General features: G+C 39.2%; 1 protein-coding gene across 2 annotated transcripts in view; it reads right to left on the reverse strand.

Annotated features, from left to right (window-relative positions):
• Positions 1 to 15,223, reverse strand: part of SLC2A2 (solute carrier family 2 member 2) — a 29,569-nt gene extending 14,346 nt beyond the window's left edge. The window contains exons 1-3 of one of the 2 annotated variants that reach the window (XM_032847916.1): positions 15,106 to 15,223; positions 8,053 to 8,145; positions 4,970 to 5,232 (exon numbers count right to left, since the gene is read on the reverse strand). In XM_032847916.1, coding sequence (XP_032703807.1) covers positions 4,970 to 5,232; positions 8,053 to 8,145; positions 15,106 to 15,120 — 371 coding nt within the window. In that variant the 5' untranslated portion in view covers positions 15,121 to 15,223. Of the gene's footprint in view, positions 1 to 4,969; positions 5,233 to 8,052; positions 8,146 to 8,199; positions 8,347 to 15,105 lie in introns of both variants that reach the window. The other variant, XM_032847917.1, reaches the window with a different exon arrangement.
• Positions 15,224 to 18,604: the final 3,381 nt, after the last annotated feature.

Below are 18,604 nucleotides of genomic sequence, written 5' to 3' on the forward strand. Positions count from 1 at the left end.
TTAACTAATTAAGTTTTCTACAAGTTGATTGTTTTAAGTGATAATTGCCTGGTGATAGCTACATTCAACACTGTAGTTGCAACCTATGACATCCTCTTTCTTTCCCCTCTTTCTTCCTTCTCTTGTCTTTTCATTTCTCTTATTTTCACCTTCCCTCCTTCTTTCTTCCTCCCTTCCTTCCTTTCCTCATCTTCCTCCCTCCTTCCCTTTCTTTCTTTCTTTCTTTCTTTCTTTCTTTCTTTCTTTATGACACAGGATTTTAGCTGATGTAGATGATGTAAAGAGCTTCCAAAGTTAAATTTCTTTTAATATGAGTTGTTTGGAAGTAAATTAAAATATTCTTTTACTTTAAGTCTTATCAAAGAGAGTTAAAATTATTCTTTTTTTAACATTGTGTGTCATATTTCCAGAACCTATAAATTAATGTCAGCCAACGTAAAATATGTAATAAAGCTGACAGTAGCAACAAAAACATCATTTTCAAAATTGATCATGTGAAAATTAACAATATTTGGAGATATCCGATACTTTTATTCCTATTCAGTGGGAAAGTGGGCCACAAAAACCTTCTTTAAAATTCAATAGATGAAAGAAAAAATGAAACAAGATGGGATCAGGAGGGAGACAAACCATAAGAGACTCTTAATCTCACAAAACAAACTGAGGGTTGCTGGGGGGTGGGGAGTAGGGATAGGGTGGCAGGTTATGGACATTGGGGAGGGTATGTGCTATGGTGAGTGCCATGAAATGTGTAAGCCTGATGATTCACAGACCTGTACCCCTGGGGCAAATAATACATTATATGTTAATAAAAAATAATTTTAAAAGTTTAATATATGTTAATAAAAAATAACTTAAAAAGTTTAATGATGATGATAAGGCCAATAAAAGAATTTGAATGGACAGGTGTAGAAGTATTTGTGCCACAAAGAAGTGTAAGGATCTTTTAATATTCTGTGTCAATGTTTCAAACTTAAATAGCAGAGCTTTTTCTAAGCGTATCTTTAATACCAGACAGATTTTTTTTTTTTTCTGGAGAGTAAAATTATGTGTCTTATACTACAAAGATTACCCAACAAATATGATAGGCTTAATAATATCCCCTAAGAGTCCACATCCTAGTCCTCAGACTCTGGGAATATATTGCCCTATATAATAAAAAGGTTTTTGCAGATGTGATCAAATTAATGGTATTGAGGTAAAGAGATTATCTTGGATTATCCATCCAATGATGGAATCACAAGTATTCTTATAAGAGGAGGGCAGAGGAGAAGATAATGTAATGTCAGAAGTATGATTGGAGTATTGTGTTTTACAGATTGAATAAGGTCCACAAGCCAAGCATATGGTGACCACTGGAAGCTGGAAAACAGCCAGTAAAAAAGAAGCTGGAAATGGGTTCTTCTCAGAAGCTGCAGCAGGAACCAGCCCTGCTGACACCTTGGCTTCAGGCAAATGAAACTGAATTTGAGCTTCTGACCTCGAAAACTCTTAGGCAATACCTGTTGTTTCAGCCACTGTTTATGGTAACTCATTAGAGCAGTACTAGAAAACCAACATATGGAGAATGTCAACTACTCAAAAGGAGGGGAAACAGTGTTTTAGAGCTGGCCAGTTTCAGAGCTGCAGAGCAGAAAAAGGGCTATTTCTCTGTGAAGTGCCTTTTCTCTACTCAAGGACAGAGAGCAAATAAATTCAGTAACTTTAAGAAATTGTTACTAGCTCGCTAGTAGTATATATTCTGTTAGGGAATATATTCTGTTAGGGAGAAAAACTCTTAAAAGAGATAGCCTGAAAGTATATTTGATGCCAGGTTGCTCTAAAGTCCCTCTTCCTTACCAGCTAATGGATGCTGAAGCACTTTGTAAACTAAAGGATTTTAACTTCTGCTCAGACATGAGAAATGGACAAGAATAAATAATTCAAAAATACATGAAATCACTAAATCAGGGAAAAAGAAATACATTTCTAAGTGTATTTCTTCAAATTTTGCTCTAAGTACTCCTGTTAGCACAGGGTTTAACACTGTCATCAAAATTGTCTTCGTCATCAGCATCAGCATCAGTATCACCATCAGCATCAAAGTAAGGCTACATTCAGTGCCTGCTTACTTTGTACCAGGCATTGTGGTAAATCCTCTATCTGTGCTCTCATGTAAACTCACAATAATCCCATGAGTTAGGTACTATTTTTTCCTACATTCTAGATGGTTGGGGAAACATCTTAGAGAACCTAAGTAACTTGCTCATTTTCACACAACTATTAAGTGTCAGAGCCGGGGCTTGATCTCTTTGAAACCAAAGGTTAAAACACTTGATTTTGGTGAGTTCCATTTTTATATAAAAGAAAGTGCATTCAAAAGCAGGCTATGTCTACCTTCCTTTGCTTACGGTACTGTGGATTGCACAGACCATCATCTCCTCCACCATATCATAGTAATTAAATTTTAAGGGCACAGCTTCTGGAAAAATTGACCCTGAGAAGCCAAATCTATAAAACAATGGCCACAGACATTTATTGCCTACTACACTATTGTAAGGAAATACTTTTTTTTAAAGGAGTAATGAAAAAACAAGTTTTTATTTACTTCTTTTTAATTGATAGAGCAATGACCTGGGCAGTAAGAAAAAAATCATGTCATTTCTTAGTGAATCTTCCTAGAAAAATAGTTTTATAGGAGAGACTGAACTCTTTTGTCTTCATTTTGATGTTAAAATTATTAATTTTGTGCTTGTTATTCATGGAGAATCATTTTTCTACTGAGACTTGGAAGAAGCTTCAGTTTTAGTTTACCATAAGTCATTTGATAAGTGATCATTTGACATTATTTAGGGGTATAACCATTGTTAATGCTAAATTCTAAGACTTGAGAGGGTATGCATCCTATTTCCATCATGAGGACATGAATTAAATACTTTAGTACATCACTGGACCTGTCAAAAATCTCATTTCTAAATAAGATGAGAACAAGGGCCTCTTCCTTTCTTCCTTCCCTCCCTCCTTCCTTCCTTCCTTCCTTCCATCTGTCTATCCATCTATCTATCTATCCTCATGCCCACCTTGGGACTTGAACTCATGATCCTGAGACCAAGAGTCGCAGACACCACCAATGAGCCAGCCAGGCACCCCTTAAATTTTTTCTTCAGGGGTGGAAAGAGGTATAAAACATTAGTAGCTGCTAAAAGAATTGATTGATTCATATTTTAAAATTTAACTTTGCTTAATTTATTTTAGAAATAATTAGTTTATGGACACTGTAACTTGTAGATTCTGATTTTTAAGTTTAGCTAAGTACCAGCAAATTGATAAAAATGTGAGAAACTGACTATTATCTTTTATGGTAGAGGAATAATAAGAACAAGAATAATAAGAACAATAGTAAAACTTGGGTTATTATACTACTCATTTTTTAAAAGATTTTATTTATTGGAGAGAGAGAGAGAGAGAACATGAGAGCTAGGTGAAGGGCAGAGGGAGAAGCAGACTCCCTGCCTGAGTAGGGAGCCTGATATGGGCTTGGCTGGATCCTGATCTTGGGTCATGACCTGAGCCAAAGGCAGAGGCTTAACTGACTGAGCCACTCAGGTGCCCCAGTGCTACTCATTGTTGAAGAAAACTTCTTATAGTTTTATTATATAAACTCTCCAGTGCAAGAGGAGGAAATTATCAGAATTTTAATGAGAGATAAAATTATAATTTAGAGGTGTTACAAACAAATGATGAATCCTGGAACACTATATCAAAAATGAATGATGTACTGTATGGTGACTAATGTAACATAACAAAAAAAAATGAAATCTTGTCTTTTGAAAAAATAATAAAGTAGGGATTTTAAAAATTAGATTGTAATCCAGAATTACTAAAATAGTTACCTATATCATTTACATCTTTAGAGGTTTTTGCATTTTCTAAATTTTCCATATTTTCCATATTTATTTTTATATCAGAGGAAGGGATAATTAATAAACAAAAGGTGGCATCAAAACAGAAAATAAATCTAAAAAACAAACGTGATTTTCTCATTTTATTTCCTCTCTCTGTGTGAGGGGGTGGAATCCCAGTTTAGTACGTCACATGACTAAGTGAATGAAATTTAAGTGTAAGGTAGTTTCAGAGACTTTTTTTTATTGACATTTTTAATTCAAGACACTTGATAAAAATTAGAGCAAAGAAGTGGACACACTACTTGCTTCATCTCTGATTGGGGCTTTGAAAAACCAGTAGCAGCAGCTAAAAGTCCATGCCAAGTATATTGGGCAATTTGGAATTGGGGATATTGATTTGACCTTAGGACTTGACTGATCCAAATGCCAAATTCTAATTTGAAAATGAAAAATGATGTCTGAGAAATGGAGTGATTTGGTGAAGCAAACAATGGATTCCTTGGTTAAAAATTTCACTCTTGGCTCTGCCATTGAGTTCCTGAGTTAACCATTTGTGTAGTGGTTTCTTAATATGGTTTTTTTTTTTTTAGTTTTTTAAAGATCTATTTATTTGAGAAAGAGAGAGAGGGAGCACAAGCAGGGGGAGGGGCAAAGGGAGAGGAAGAGTATCTCCAGCAGACTCCTCATTGAACGCAAAGCCTGATGGGTGGGTGGGGGGAGCTTGCTGAGTCTCAGGACCCTGAGATCATGACCGAGCCAAAATCAAGAGTCAGACACCCAACTGACAGCCATCCAGGCACCCCACTATGTTTTGAAACTAACAAATTTAGAGAATCCAATCATTTCTGTAGAAATACACACCAAACTCACTTTTGCTATAAATGACTCCATGATTTAAGCAGACTAGGGCAACTGCTTGCTCCATTATTTGTGCTAAAACCTAATTCATAAGGTCATGAATCGAAAACAAAACAAAACAAAAAAAACCTCTAAAGCTATTCCACAAAACGGAAGATGAAACAAAGTCTTAGAAACCCCAAATACTCAAGTTCCCATGTTTATGCTTATTTATGAAACTTGCCTACCTTCCAAGCTGATCTCCTAGCCACCCACCAAAGAATGATGCAATCATTCCACCAACGGCAAAGCTAGACACAGACAAGGACCAGAGCATGGTGATGAGGCTGGTAGATGCTGTAGTCTCTTCCTCTGCCAAAGGTGTTGGTATTGAATCCCCTAGGTATGGGACTGTGGTTATTTCCTTTGTACTGTTGATAGTATAGTTGTTGATAGCTTTTCGGTCATCCAGTGGAATACCCAAAATGTATCCATAATGGGATATTATTACCTGAGGAAATAAAATAAAAATAGCTCCAACATTTCAAATATTCTATACACCTTTTTTTCTCCCTTTAGAATGTTTGTTAGCTGTTTAAAAGGGTCATCCCAATTATGTGTGTTTTATACACAAAATCATGGACAGATTTACTTATAGTTGACAATATTCTGTAAAACAGAGGTTGCAAATTCCAGTGCCCACAGGAACTAGGCAGGAACAAGTAAGTGAAGGAGAACCTTGATAACTAGAAGACTGAACTACTGTCTCTACTATTGAGAATATAAAAGAAAGTGGGCAAGATTATAGCACTAGAAAGCATTTGCCCCACCTAAAGAAGGAAGCTGCAAATATGAGACTAGTATTGCATGACCTCTAATTTAAAAAAAAAAAAGAAGCCAGAAATCTGGGTTTTTATGTAAAATTCTTCCAAGTTTTAAATGCAGGCAGTTATTAAAATTGAAAATATTCTGCAGACAGAAAGGTGCATTTTCACACCAGTGTTACCTCTGCACAGCAAGGTTTAAATTGGTTTATGTAAATATTCTAATAGAAGCATATGGCTATAAGAAAAAAGATTACTAAAGACAAGATGAAGCCAAAAATAAAGTTAGTATACCAAATATAAGCATTAGGTGCTACATCCTTGCTAGAAATATACTACAAATTTACCAATAAACTTCCAGCAGCCAGCACAAGTAGGGGAAATCAATCACATATATTGATGAATTTCAAAGTTAAAAAACAACTCAGTGACCCCTGCGGAGGGATTGATACTGAAGGAGTTTCTTCCTCTGTGTCCTCACAGATTTCAGTATGTAATAGAATGAACATTCAAAACTAAGTTTCACAGAGCCGTAGTTTATCCCATGTTTCAGTAGAGGTAAACGTCCTACCAAGTATAATTGAGTAAAGTCACAGCCTTTGGGCTTCTTTCCTTGTTCTTCCTCTCAGTGCTGATCTGGTCGCTATTCAGTGGCATGAGAGGACCTCTGAGAAGGACCTGGAATGTAGCTGCTCTAGGCTGCCAGTCAGGGCAAAGCCCTAAGTGGTAAAATCAGCTGAGTGAGGAAAGGGAATTGATATTGTCTTACGATAAAAGAAGTCTGACCAAGACATTTGCCTCATTAGCAGACCACGCTACATGGATAGTATGTACAGAAAAAAAGCTATAAAGAAATATCTGAAATGTTCCCATCTGTTCGTTCTGTGCGGTAGAATAAGTATAGGTGATTTGTTCCAAATACTTTCTATAACAGGTATGTGTAGTTTTCACAATCATAAAAAGGTGTGATTTTAAAATAACCCTAAAATAGTGCCACGTGTCGTCCCGCTAGCAAACACAAATGAAGCTGAACAACTATTCTTCTAGAATGATGTTTAAGGGGCTTGTTAAACACAGAAAGAGGGGCTCTAGAAAGGACATCAAGCCTCATGCCAGTGGGGGAATCCCTATTTTCAAGTCTGGCTTGACTAATTTTCCTTCTCTTTCCCTGGAGAAGATGTTTAAATAGGATGTGAAAAGGTCTTCCAAAAAGAGGCTCTACTAATTCTAAATTACGGTGAAGCTGAACCAAATTTCAAGAAGGCTGCTAAATTGGCACATGTTGTCATCACCCACAAAAAAAAAGCTGTGACCCCCAGCATTGTTATCGAACTCTCTCAACCTTGGAAAGACCACCACACTCGTGATAATATGTGGCATCCAGAGCCCAAGGAGCAACACTTTCAGGTGATAGACTGTGGTCAATACACATTTTCCTTGGAGTCCAACAGTGTAAGGGAAGCAGATGAAATATGATATATTCATAGAGGGCACCCAACAAATGCTTGTACCTTCATTTTACACCGCTCCCCCACCCCCACGGCTTCTCTCCTCTCTCTCTCTCTTTCCTCACTAAACACTGTATTGAACACCTCCTTTATGCTAATCATTGTGCTTGGCGCTGGTGACAGGAAGGGGAAGAAGACATCTATCCTGCCCTAAATGACCTGACAGCCTTAGAGCAAAGGGAATGAAGTCTTGGTTCCCCCACTTACAGGCTGTGGGAGCTGAGAAAAATAACATCCTTCTCCTGTTTATTCATTGGGTACCAGAGTAGGGATGCACAAAATAAATGAGACAAAGGACAGAAATTATGCAATATTTTAAAAAACATCCATCCAAATAGTTACCGTGGAGAAATCCAAATTTTGTTGGACTTCTTGACTATTACTTAGCAGTTATATATTATTTTACTTTGAACCAGCTAGGAGAGACAGAATTAGGGGGAAGGATAGGAACTTTTTTAGTGTTAGGGCTCCTGAAGTCTTTCATCTGGCTTACAATTAGGGTAAGGTTTTTGGAGGTTAGACTAGGGAGAACATATGTTAAAGCACCTGATGCACAGTGAGCTGGTGCCTAGTAAAAGTTTGTGCATAAAGTGAAATATATCCTTGTATTGCCTCCTCCTATTCCCCAGCATTTTTCATTCATGTTTTTACTCATATATGGCTGGGAGCTCTGAATAAAGTCTGCAATAAGCTCTTAAGTTTTTCAAAACAACATCTGTAGGCACGTGGTATTCCGGCTGGAGTTTTCTGTGAGCTCAGCAACAGCAGAGTCAGAGATCAAGAATCGGTTATTGCCCTTTCTTTTTTTGTGAGGGTTATTGAAGAGTCAAGGCCAAGTTATCAGCTTTGAAACCACGCACATGGTGCCTGACAAATACTGGGACTGCCCTATATTTCCCACGTAGGTACACTTTATCTCTGTGTATGAGGAACACAGATCCTTCAGTCACTGACAGAAATTGCCAAAAAAGAGATTTGAATTGAACACATTTCACTTGCCTCTTGAGGTGCATTGATCACACCAATGTCATAACCAAACTGGAAGGAACCCAGTACAGCAGTGAAGACAGTGAAAACCAAGGTCCCGGTGATCTGTGGGGAATGAAACACAAGGCTGGGAAACACAAGGCAATTTCCATTACCTACCGTCCTGTCAGTCTGCAGCTTGGACTTCTGGCAGGCTCCACAGTCTTGTTCTTGCTCCTGGTACTCATTCACAGTGTGCCCTATGCTCCCAACAGGGGTCATTCATACAGGAATGTGAGAGGCATTCATCAAAGGCCCTACATAAAGCTGAGAAAAGTTTGGGGCAATTTTTCCTAAGAGAGGAACCAAACATCCTTTTCCTTACATATATATATATAAGATTAAAAATCAGAACTGAAGACTAGAATTGCCACCGACCAAAGGAAACCACTGTGATAAAACCAGTCAATTTATATCATTTGGAGAGAGAAAAAGATACCAGTAACAAAGATCTAGGTGTCCTGGGCATTGCTATGGTACAAAAACACCTCAAATCTCATACAAGAGGCATCAGCCAGGCTTTATCATGACCACATCAATATCCTGGTGAGAATAATTTCTAAGATTTGCAGCTAGTTGAACCTAGAGTTATGGATTAAAGGATGTTATTTTCTCTCCAACTTCATGTAGCTACAAAACTCAGTGTAGAAAGGGATAGAACATTCATTCCCTTCAACTCATAATTACATGTCTAACCTTCTTATAGAAATCATATCATCCATATGGAGTCTCATATCAGGATATTTGATGCAGCATTGTGTGTGTGTGTGTGTGTGTGTGTGAGATAGTAAAAATTGTAGAAAGAACCAAAATGTCATTCAATGGAAAATGCCCAGATAGATTCAAATACATCATGATACATACAACATGTTATGTTGCAGCTAAAAAGAGCAATGCAATCATTTTGTACTGACTTATTGACAGAGGAAGCTGTGTAATCTTATTACTTTTTTAAGAAGGCTTAAACCTGAGTATTCTTTGATTTGTGCATGTTGCATGTAAGTCAGAATATTTTCTTGAAAAAATAACAAAAAGATGACCATTGAGGAGGAATGTGAGACTAAAGAATGGGGATAAATGGGTATTTTTTCTTTTATTTATATTGTCAGGCATTTTATAAAGAAATGATTTCCTGCATAATTACATAATTTAAATTTAAATAAATAACATGGGATATTGTAGAAACTTCATTGAACAGATGAGTGAGTCATACCAACATGAATTCTAGTTCTCACTCTGATGTTTAGGGAGTATGTGACCCAGACCACTTTTCCTATAGGATCTTCAGTTTTTCTCTAAGTAGGGGGGAATGATTGTAAATCCCTACTCCAGCATGAAAAGTAGGTTATTAACCAAGTCCCCTCATTCCATAATAAAGCTAGAGATCAGAAATTTCACATCATCAACAAATCACAGAACCAGCCTGAGACCCTTGAAGTTACGGAATCTAGGGGTTCTAAAACCAGATCCTCATTAGAGAGCTCGTTACAGGTGTAGCTTCCTGGGATTCACCCCAGACCTATGACTGGATTGGAATCTCTGCGGTGAGAATTGGGAATCTGTAGGTTTGTTCTATCTTTTTCCAGTAATTCAGAATTAATTTCAGGTGGCACGACTGTAGGCTTTTCTTCCCAGCACCTTTCTTCCTGAAAGGACTTAAAACTTTCTCCAAAGATATGATATTATATTATCCTAAAAGAAGCATATATATCATATATCCATATACATCCTGGAAGAAGCATATATATTTCATATAATATACATTATATATTGAGATATGTCATTATGCATATACATAATAAAATAATTACAAATAAATTCAAAGTATGTTAACTATAAAATGTACCTGCGCGTACACACACACACACACACACACACACACACAATATGCCACATGGTATGGGATTACCAGAGATTTTGAATTATCCTTTAATGTGTGACTAGATATCTAATACCTAGAGCCTCAGGCAACCACAGCTAAAATGTATTCCATTTACTTGGTGGTTTCTCCTCGAGTCCTTTTTCCCCTTGAGCTGTTTCCAAGGATGGGCGATTTTATCCTTTCATTTTATTTGTAGGAAGTAACCATTAGCAGCAGTGAGGGGACCGGGAAGCACTTGGTTAAGACTTTCACCCACTTCCCTGTTAGTCTCATCACTACAGTCTAGACAATCTGATATTAGGTGCAATGCAAACACAACTTCAAGGCGTAATACTGAATATTTCTGTCTACTGTTTGGCTATTCATTGCTCTATGTGATCATCTCTTTTAACTGTATCAGTTCTCTCTTGCAGCTATAACATATGACACAAGTTTGTTATCTCACAGTTCTTGTAGGTGAGAAGTCTGATACAAGTCTCACCACACTAAAATTGAGATGTTGGCAGGCTGTGTTCCTTCTGGAGGCTGTTGGGGAAAATTTGCGTTGATGGTACAATTCTGTTTCTCATGGCTGGAGGACCAGGATCTGTGTTTTTGTGCTAACTGTAAAGTGAGGGCCAATCCCAGCTTTAGAGGCCACCACATTCCTTGGATAGTGGTACCCTTTCTTTATCTTCATAGCCAGAAATGGGCCAGTCAGTTCCTCACATTGCGTCTCTCTAATCCGGACTACAGCGGGAAAAGTTCTTCCCTTTGAAGAATTTATGGTATTAGATTTGGCCTATCTGGGTAATCTAGGTTAATCTTCCCATCTCAAGGTCCATCATCTTAATGACATTTGTAAAGTCCCTTTTGCCTTTTAAAGTAACATAGTTACACATTCTGAAGACCAGGTAATGGACACTTCTCATGACAGCGTCATCAGTATCCCTATTTTATAGATAACTAAACTAGATTTTGGTCTCACAGCCAGTAACTTGTACAATAATGATTTAGATCCAGGAGATATGCTTTTAACTAATCGGTTATTTTGCATTTCTCAATGGTCAGAAATAGACATTCAAAAGTCAAGCACATCTAAATATCTAGGATCATAATCTTTCTAAATAAAAAAAAATCTAAGAGAGCACATATTCATAGAATTTGTCAAGTGTAATGCTGAAACCAAATCACCAACACCCACCAGTTTCAAGTGCATTTTGCCACTACCCACCACACAAACCCCTTGTTCCTCATCTACCCACAAAAAACGTTTGTGATGTTTCTGTACAAAAATACAAAAAGGAAAAATCTACTCAACAGCTCATCTGTAACTCAGTTGAAGAAGATCGTCATGGCCTTCCCACTACCAAGCCATGATATACTTACCCGGTTTCATCCCTGCATCTCCTTTTCTTCCTGTAGCAGAATGTCCAAGCACTTGGTGTCTTAGTGACTGCCCTTCCCACTCCATCCCTTGGCTTCTGCTCTCTGCTGGCTCTCTCCTTCTGCCCCCACCAGACAATCATATAGTTCTTTCCTTCCTTATTTTAACAATCCAACTAGTCACCATGCCAATGGTGAGCAGGGGTGCTATGGAAATGGAAGTTAGGGGTGAAGGTGGTGGCCATAGCAGAGTTGGTTCCCCCATAAGCTTCATTGGCCCTCCCCTGCCTCTCCAGATACACACACTAAGTCACAACAGTGTTAGCTGCTCCTATATTACTTTGATAAAAATGAAATTTAATTTTCAAAGACTGAAGTTCTTTGGAGCTCCTTTCTCATTAATTTCTAATCAAGTTGTTCTAAGACATTACTGTAGCAATTCTGGGGCTGCCCCTAAGACCAAGTTCTCATAGGAATAATGAAAAAAAGGAACTATGAAGGAAATAGAGTTTTTAAATGTTTAGAAATCTTAGAGTTCTCGTCCTATGGTCTTCCTGGCTTCTTTTTCAGAGTTGGATTTGGTCTTGCCATCCTGGGGCAGGGAGGGGGCTGCAGTTTCCCCACTTTAATTTCTAAGATAGAAATTTTACCCTAGTTGGTCAGGTAAGGAACAACGTTATCAATTTTAAGAAGGTTACTTGAATTCTGAACTGAAGTGATAATCCCAAATATAGAAGTCTCTGAAACTTTGTATCTTTCCTTCTTCCCTCTCTCCTTCCTTCCTTCCTTCCTTCCTTCCTTCCTTCCTTCCTTCCTCCCTCTCTCCCTCTCTTTCTCTCTTTCTTTCTGTTTTATTTCAGGTTTATTTTCCCTCTCTGAACCTTACCTTAAACTGGCTCTTTGCTTTCCATCTTTTCTTTTTCTCTTATGAAGGGAAAGAGGTAACATTTATAGTCAATCTTCTATGTGTCTTGGTACTAGGCTTGGACAGAAAAGTTTTGTTTTTGAGAGGAGAAATTTCTGAAGACTGCTAAGTCTGAATGAGCCCATCAGTTCTGCTCATTAATTTAATGTCTAAGAAGTTGACTCAAGGTTATGTACATGGGAGCTGATGAAAACAGTGAGAACTTAAGATCTTACTTTGTCTAGGCTCTGGATTCTAAATGGTTTGCTTGTTCTTTCAACAACTCTGTAAGTAGTAGTTACTGTTATTACGTCACATATGGAAAAATCAGTACACAAAGGGTAAGGAACTTGTCCAAAGCCACAAACCTAACAAAGTGGCTGAAGATCTTCAAGCTTTGTCTCTCACCTCTTCATAGGCTACCAGATATAAAGCCTGACTCTTAGCAAGACCACCTTTGCTTAGAGCTTAACAATTTTAAGTTAGAGAAACTAGGTTCCACATCTAATGAAAGACATGCCACAGGATAAATGTGGGAGTACACAGATTGGGCAAGTGGGTTGTTATTGCATGGGATTATAGTAAAGATTAAATAAGATACACGGTGTGGTCTTCCTATAATGAAAGGGCTAATAAACTATTGCATCTTTAATCACATTAGCATATCATTTATCTCTCTTGTCAACCAACTACCTGTCAGCTTTTCATACCTCACCAATAATCTTCACAACAATACTACAAAGTAAAAGAAATTATCCCCATTTTGCAGGTGAGGAAACCAGGGCTTATAGAAGACGGAGTGATATGCTCAATACCATACAGCTAGTAGGTAACAGATATTCTAGCGTTTGAACCCAGAGCCGGTATTCTTAAAACTCCTATTTCTAATCAAAAAAGCAGATTTTCAGGAGCTACAGACTAAGTAGGGAGGAGAAGCTGATGTCTTTCCTCTAAACTCCATAGCTCCAAATGCCAACCTAAAGGTGATCTTGCACCCAACTTTGGGAGCACCCAACTTTGGGAGACTCCAGGGGCCTCTCAAGCCATAGAATTTTCATGCTGAAAGGGACCTTAGAGAACAGAGGATTCTAGTCTAATTTCTTCATTTTTCACTTGAAGAAACTGAATTCAGATCCTTTGTCTGAGTTATACCGTGCATTATTGGACATATTCAGTGTGAGAACTCAGGTCACTTAACCCTCAGTTCCATGCTTACCCCACTTCTTTCAAAGTCTGGGCAGATTTACAAAGCTGAAACATCGTGCTTTACATCAATTCTCATTATTTCTGGCTTCCATTGTTAGGCAGGTCCTTGGTTCTCAAGAAAAGTCCTACAACAATTTCTAAAGGGAATTTAGTGGTAGTTCAAAATGAAGCTTGAGCATTCACAGTGTATCAGACACTGTGGTAAGCACATTACCTTCCCTTTTGCAATATCTTATATACTTTAGTTATTTGAACACTACCTTAATGATTTTCATCAAATCTATATACTATCTGTATAGTTACTAACTTAATATTTATGTTTGTATCATCTTTAAAATGCTAACTACATTAGCTTTATCCTTGGATATAATAGGAAATCTTGAAGCCCTATTTTTAAAATACATCATATAAATACTTAACTATTAACATTAAAATGTTTGTCAGCTGTGTCTCTCAAATATTAGCTCATTTGTATATTCCCAGACTATAAAGAACTATTAGACTCCCTGCATTGCCTATCTTATATCCTCTTATTATATCCCCATATGTTCTTATTTTGTCACAATATAGAAAACCCAAGCTCAGTTAAATAAACTTTGGTCTCACAATAATTAAGCAGCACCAGCATACTCGAAATCCAAACCTGGCAAAGCACAAAGTCTGTTGTCCTAGCCTTGTCACTTACTCACTTGAAATGCTCGGCAGAGTAAGTTACAACAGATCAGAACTTCAGATATCCTACTCCAAACAGGGCCACAGATTTACCTACTCGTGTGATTGTGTGAAGGGGTGGGCGTGTTTGGTTAGGGAAAACTTACAAGGGAACGACAGCACTATGACCTTTTCATTTTTTAAGTTTTTATTTTGGAAAGTATCATATCTGCAGAGAAGCTGAAAAAGTAGGGCAATGAACACTTCATAACTTGTGTTCGGGAATGGTTGACATTTACATCTGGTTAACTTTCACTGTGTATGTGTGGGAATGCACAGGTATGTATGTAGTGTGGTTGGAATTATTTGAAAATCAGTTGCAGATATTAGTGTCACTTCATTCCTAAATACTTGAGCACATACTCATTAAGAATGAAGACATTCTCCCACATAATTGCAATACCATCATCACATCCAAGAATGTAATAGCTATACTAATATTATCTAATGTAACAGCCCATTTTAAAAATTTCCCAACTGTCCCCATATTGTCCCTTACACTGTTTTCTTCTTTCCTGATCTGAGATCACTTTTTGCACTTGGTTGTTAGTTCTTAGTCTCCTTTTATCTAGAACAGTCCTTCTATCTCTTGTTTTTCATTCATTGTCATTTTTAAAAATTTCAGACCAGGTTTCATAATTAGTTAGATTCAGGTTAATCTGCCCTTTTTTTGCACATTTATTCAGTAATATGGTTATGCAGAATTTTCTTCAGAGAGAGTTATACAGACTGTTCAGAAAACAGAGTAAATATCCTTAAAATTCTGAATAGATATATAAAATCCTGAATATTCTATATGTTTTAGCAGCTGAATGAACTATCAGTTGGCCGAGAGAAGTAACTTCAACCTGTGGTCGCTATACCCAACATCCCCCAAATCCTCCCTATGGTCACCATTGAACAAATCCCCCTGTTCATTTCCTCAGGCCAATTTAAAATGAACATAATGCTGCTTTACCTTATCTTCTGTCATTTTATGGGTTGAGAGTCCTCCTCTTAATTCCAAGTCCTGGGGTGAGTGTGGCCCATGCAACTGGCCAGCACCTGCCTTTCTCCGGCTTTCTACTAGTTATACATTAGAGGAGGAGGAGCAAGGCAAGGAAGCAGGCTGGTCATTACCTTTAAAGTCCAAATCTAATTTCAGCAGAGGCTGAATGTTGAGGAGAATCTAATCAATAAATGTTTTTCCTTAGTGACTTGTGGCTTCGATGCTTGTGCACCAGCAAAAGAAAATGGGAGCAGGTCCCTCAGGTGTTAAGTCACAACCCAGAGACGGTCACACTGTAACACATGTTGAGTATGGCAGTAACCGGGGACAGGTGAAAAAAGAAAATCTTTGTGGCCTTTTGTATAAGATGAGATGCTGGTTGACATTTCATGTTGTGGGGGTGACAAAGACGAGGGACATGGGAGAAGCGCTGCACTCTTGTCGCAGAGAACCAGTACTGTGGTGTTTATGCTGTAGAGCTGGGCTGCATGGCCAGAGGCCATTGTAGGCTTGAGTGGTTTACCCGAATGAGCTTTGGAGAGCCATGAACTTGGGTTTGAATCTCAAAATTTTGCTGGTGGTATTACCCTAAGCAATTGGCTCCCAGTGACTTTTCTGTGCCTTGGTTTTTTTCACTAAATAAAATGAAAATAACAGAACACACTTCGTTTTGCTGTATGGATTAAATATGATAGGAAAGTGGTTAGCCTAGTGCATAATAAGTGCCCAGCAAAATGTTGGTTGTTATTGTTTTTGCTATTATTATTATTGGTTTAGTGTATGTTGAGAGGTGCTTGTTGGAGTGTAGAGTTCTCAAATGTATCTGCTCATTTGGCTTAAGTCTGTGCCTTTCTTGTTCTTCTTTTTTTTTTTTTTTAAGATTTATTTATTTTTTAAGAGAGAGCAAGCGAGAGAGAGCCCGAGCTGGGGGGAGGGCAGAGAGCAGGGGACTAGCAGACTTTCCACTGAGCAGGGACCCCGATGTGGGGATGTGTAAGTGGATCCCAGGATTCTGGGATCATGACCTGAGCCAAAGGCAGAGGCTTAACCGACTGAGCCACTCCGGGCACCCCAAGTCTGTATCCTTCTGTGTCTCCTCTATAATGTTCAGTCCCTGTGGGAGCCCAGACAGTATCAAAATTTGTTGAGCTTGAACTGTGTTTGGTGACTATTATCACTGGTTCCCCTGAGGCTTAGGTGGAACCAGTTCCCAGCAGAGGAGATACTTAACAGCCCCCCAAACCAGGGATGTTACGAAGCAGACAGTGACAAAAAGTGAAGAGGTTTTTTGTTTTTGTTTTTATGACAAAGTGAAGAGGTGAAGGAGACTCTGATTTCATGTGTCTTTTATTTCCCCACGGCCCTTTCATTTCTATTACCTCCGTGGAGCAACCCAGCTGAGTAAATAATTCAGCTCAAACCACAAACTTGAGCCCAGCACAAGTCCCAGGCTCTGAGATACATGAGATAAATAAGACACTTAGGAGTTCATAATGTATAAGAACACACAAACGGAATCACAAACACTCAATAGAGGGTTGTGGTTTTTTTTTTTTTCTCAGTAGAAAAACACTAATGAATACTATTAGTGATAGTTAATCTTTACTGAGGTGTTGCTTGTTGCCAGGTGCTGCTCTCAGCATTTTACATGGATTAACTCATTCATCAACATCCGTTGTAGAGCTAAGCTTTGGGGAGCAAAGTTAGCCCAGTTAGCCCACACTGGCATTAGTGCACAGCCAGCGCCTGGCTCTGGGCGCCAGTTTCGGCTGGTGATGCGCAAGCCCCTTCTCAAGAGCGTCCGCAATGAGGAGAGGATTTCTTAGCAATCATTTCCCAGTGACGGAAAATCCCAGCCCTGGAAGGACTGCCATCCACTGACACTGCAAGAAAGAGTCTTTGGGCGGCTGTGAAAAATGAGTTACCTTCTGATTTGTGCCAACCTTGTTTTTTGAATCTTACTTTTGAGAGACAGAATTGGGCTTGAATGCGGCGTGGGGTCCGGTGAGCCTTTAACTTCTCGCTCCGGGTTGGGGCTGCGCGTGCGTGCTGGGAGCTGCCCGCCGCCGCTCGGGGAGGGCGCTGTCGCTGACCGGGACAGACGCCGGACCTTGAGCCCCCAGACCAGCTTCCTCTGGTTTCGCCAGTCCTCCCTCGTTCTGCTCCTGCCCGCGAATGAGTAATCTCGGCACCACCAAGGAAGGGACGGGCTTAAGCTGTCGGGGTGGGGGTGGACGGAGTCAGCTGCGGTGATTGCGTCGGTGGATTTGAGCCCTGGGAGGACTGCAATTTCATTTCGGCCTCTCAGGAGAGTTGGCCGTGCGCCCGGAGGAGCTGCGGGTCCGATTGCACGGAGGCATCTTCGTGTTTCCCTGGCTGTGATAAAGTCAGGTTTTTGTGTTTTGCTCTTGCTGGGGGCCGCTCAGAGAGGTGCTTCCATGCCCAGAATCACCAGGAGATCTGGGCTGGGTGGGGTGAAACCGGTTCTGTGTGGTTGTTCTTGAGGCTTCACACCGTAAACCCGTTAGGTCAGATTTTGATTATATCTTGATTAATTTAATCTTCCTAATAGATAGCAATAGCTTTAGGTGGTGAGAGTTTCCAAGTATAGAAAAGAGCCCCTTCTTTTTTCATTCTTCTTCTTCTTTTCTGTGACGCCAGACGTAAGCTTCTTTCTATAAAAGGGAAGAAAGAAAACCAGCAATCCCAGCATGCTCTCTCGTTGGGGCAGGTAATGCAAAGGCATCTCGGGGAAACCAAATCAAATAAGTTCAAACTGGGCCAAGTAGGAGCGCAAGGGAGTACTGGAAATTCCTTGTCCCCGAGGAAGTCCAGTGTATTTTAAGATTTCGGAGTGAGATTTGCCCTCATAGCTTGCCTCTTCTCACCCTCTCTAGGTACTCTCTCCTCCAAGCGACCAGCATCTGTCCTGACTTAACCACCTGGCCTCCCTAGCCCCATTCCTACCCTACAGCCCCTTTTGACAGAAGAGCCAACAATGATTTTAAAAAATTAAACCAGACCATAACCCCTTTTGCTTAAAACTATCCAGAGGATTCCCAGTTACCCTCAGAAGGAAACCTACATTCTTTACTGTTTCGGGAGAGGCAGATTTGGTGTAACATTCATTCGTTGATGCTGAGACCTCTGTCCCGCTCCTCTCCTCCTCTTCTCAGCTACACTGGCCTCAGACTTGTTTAACATGTTCCAGGCCCAGCACCTTTGTACCCCATGGGCCTCTGCCTAGAGCTGTCTGTCCCAGATCTGTATGTGGCTGGCACCTCTGCATTCAGAGGACAGCTCAGACTCTCTAACCAGGCTTCTTAATGTGGACATCACCTACCCCTTCCAACTCATTCTCAATCCTGTTACTCTGCTTTATTTTCTTCATAGCACTTGTGCTTGAAATTTTGTTTACTAATATTTTATAATTAAAACATTAAATATTTAAATAATCAATGAATAATAA

The sequence above is a fragment of the Lontra canadensis genome, unplaced genomic scaffold (assembly GCF_010015895.1).
Source record: "Lontra canadensis isolate GAN:19392208 unplaced genomic scaffold, GSC_riverotter_1.0 scaffold196, whole genome shotgun sequence".
In the NCBI taxonomy this organism is placed as follows: domain Eukaryota; kingdom Metazoa; phylum Chordata; class Mammalia; order Carnivora; family Mustelidae; genus Lontra; species Lontra canadensis.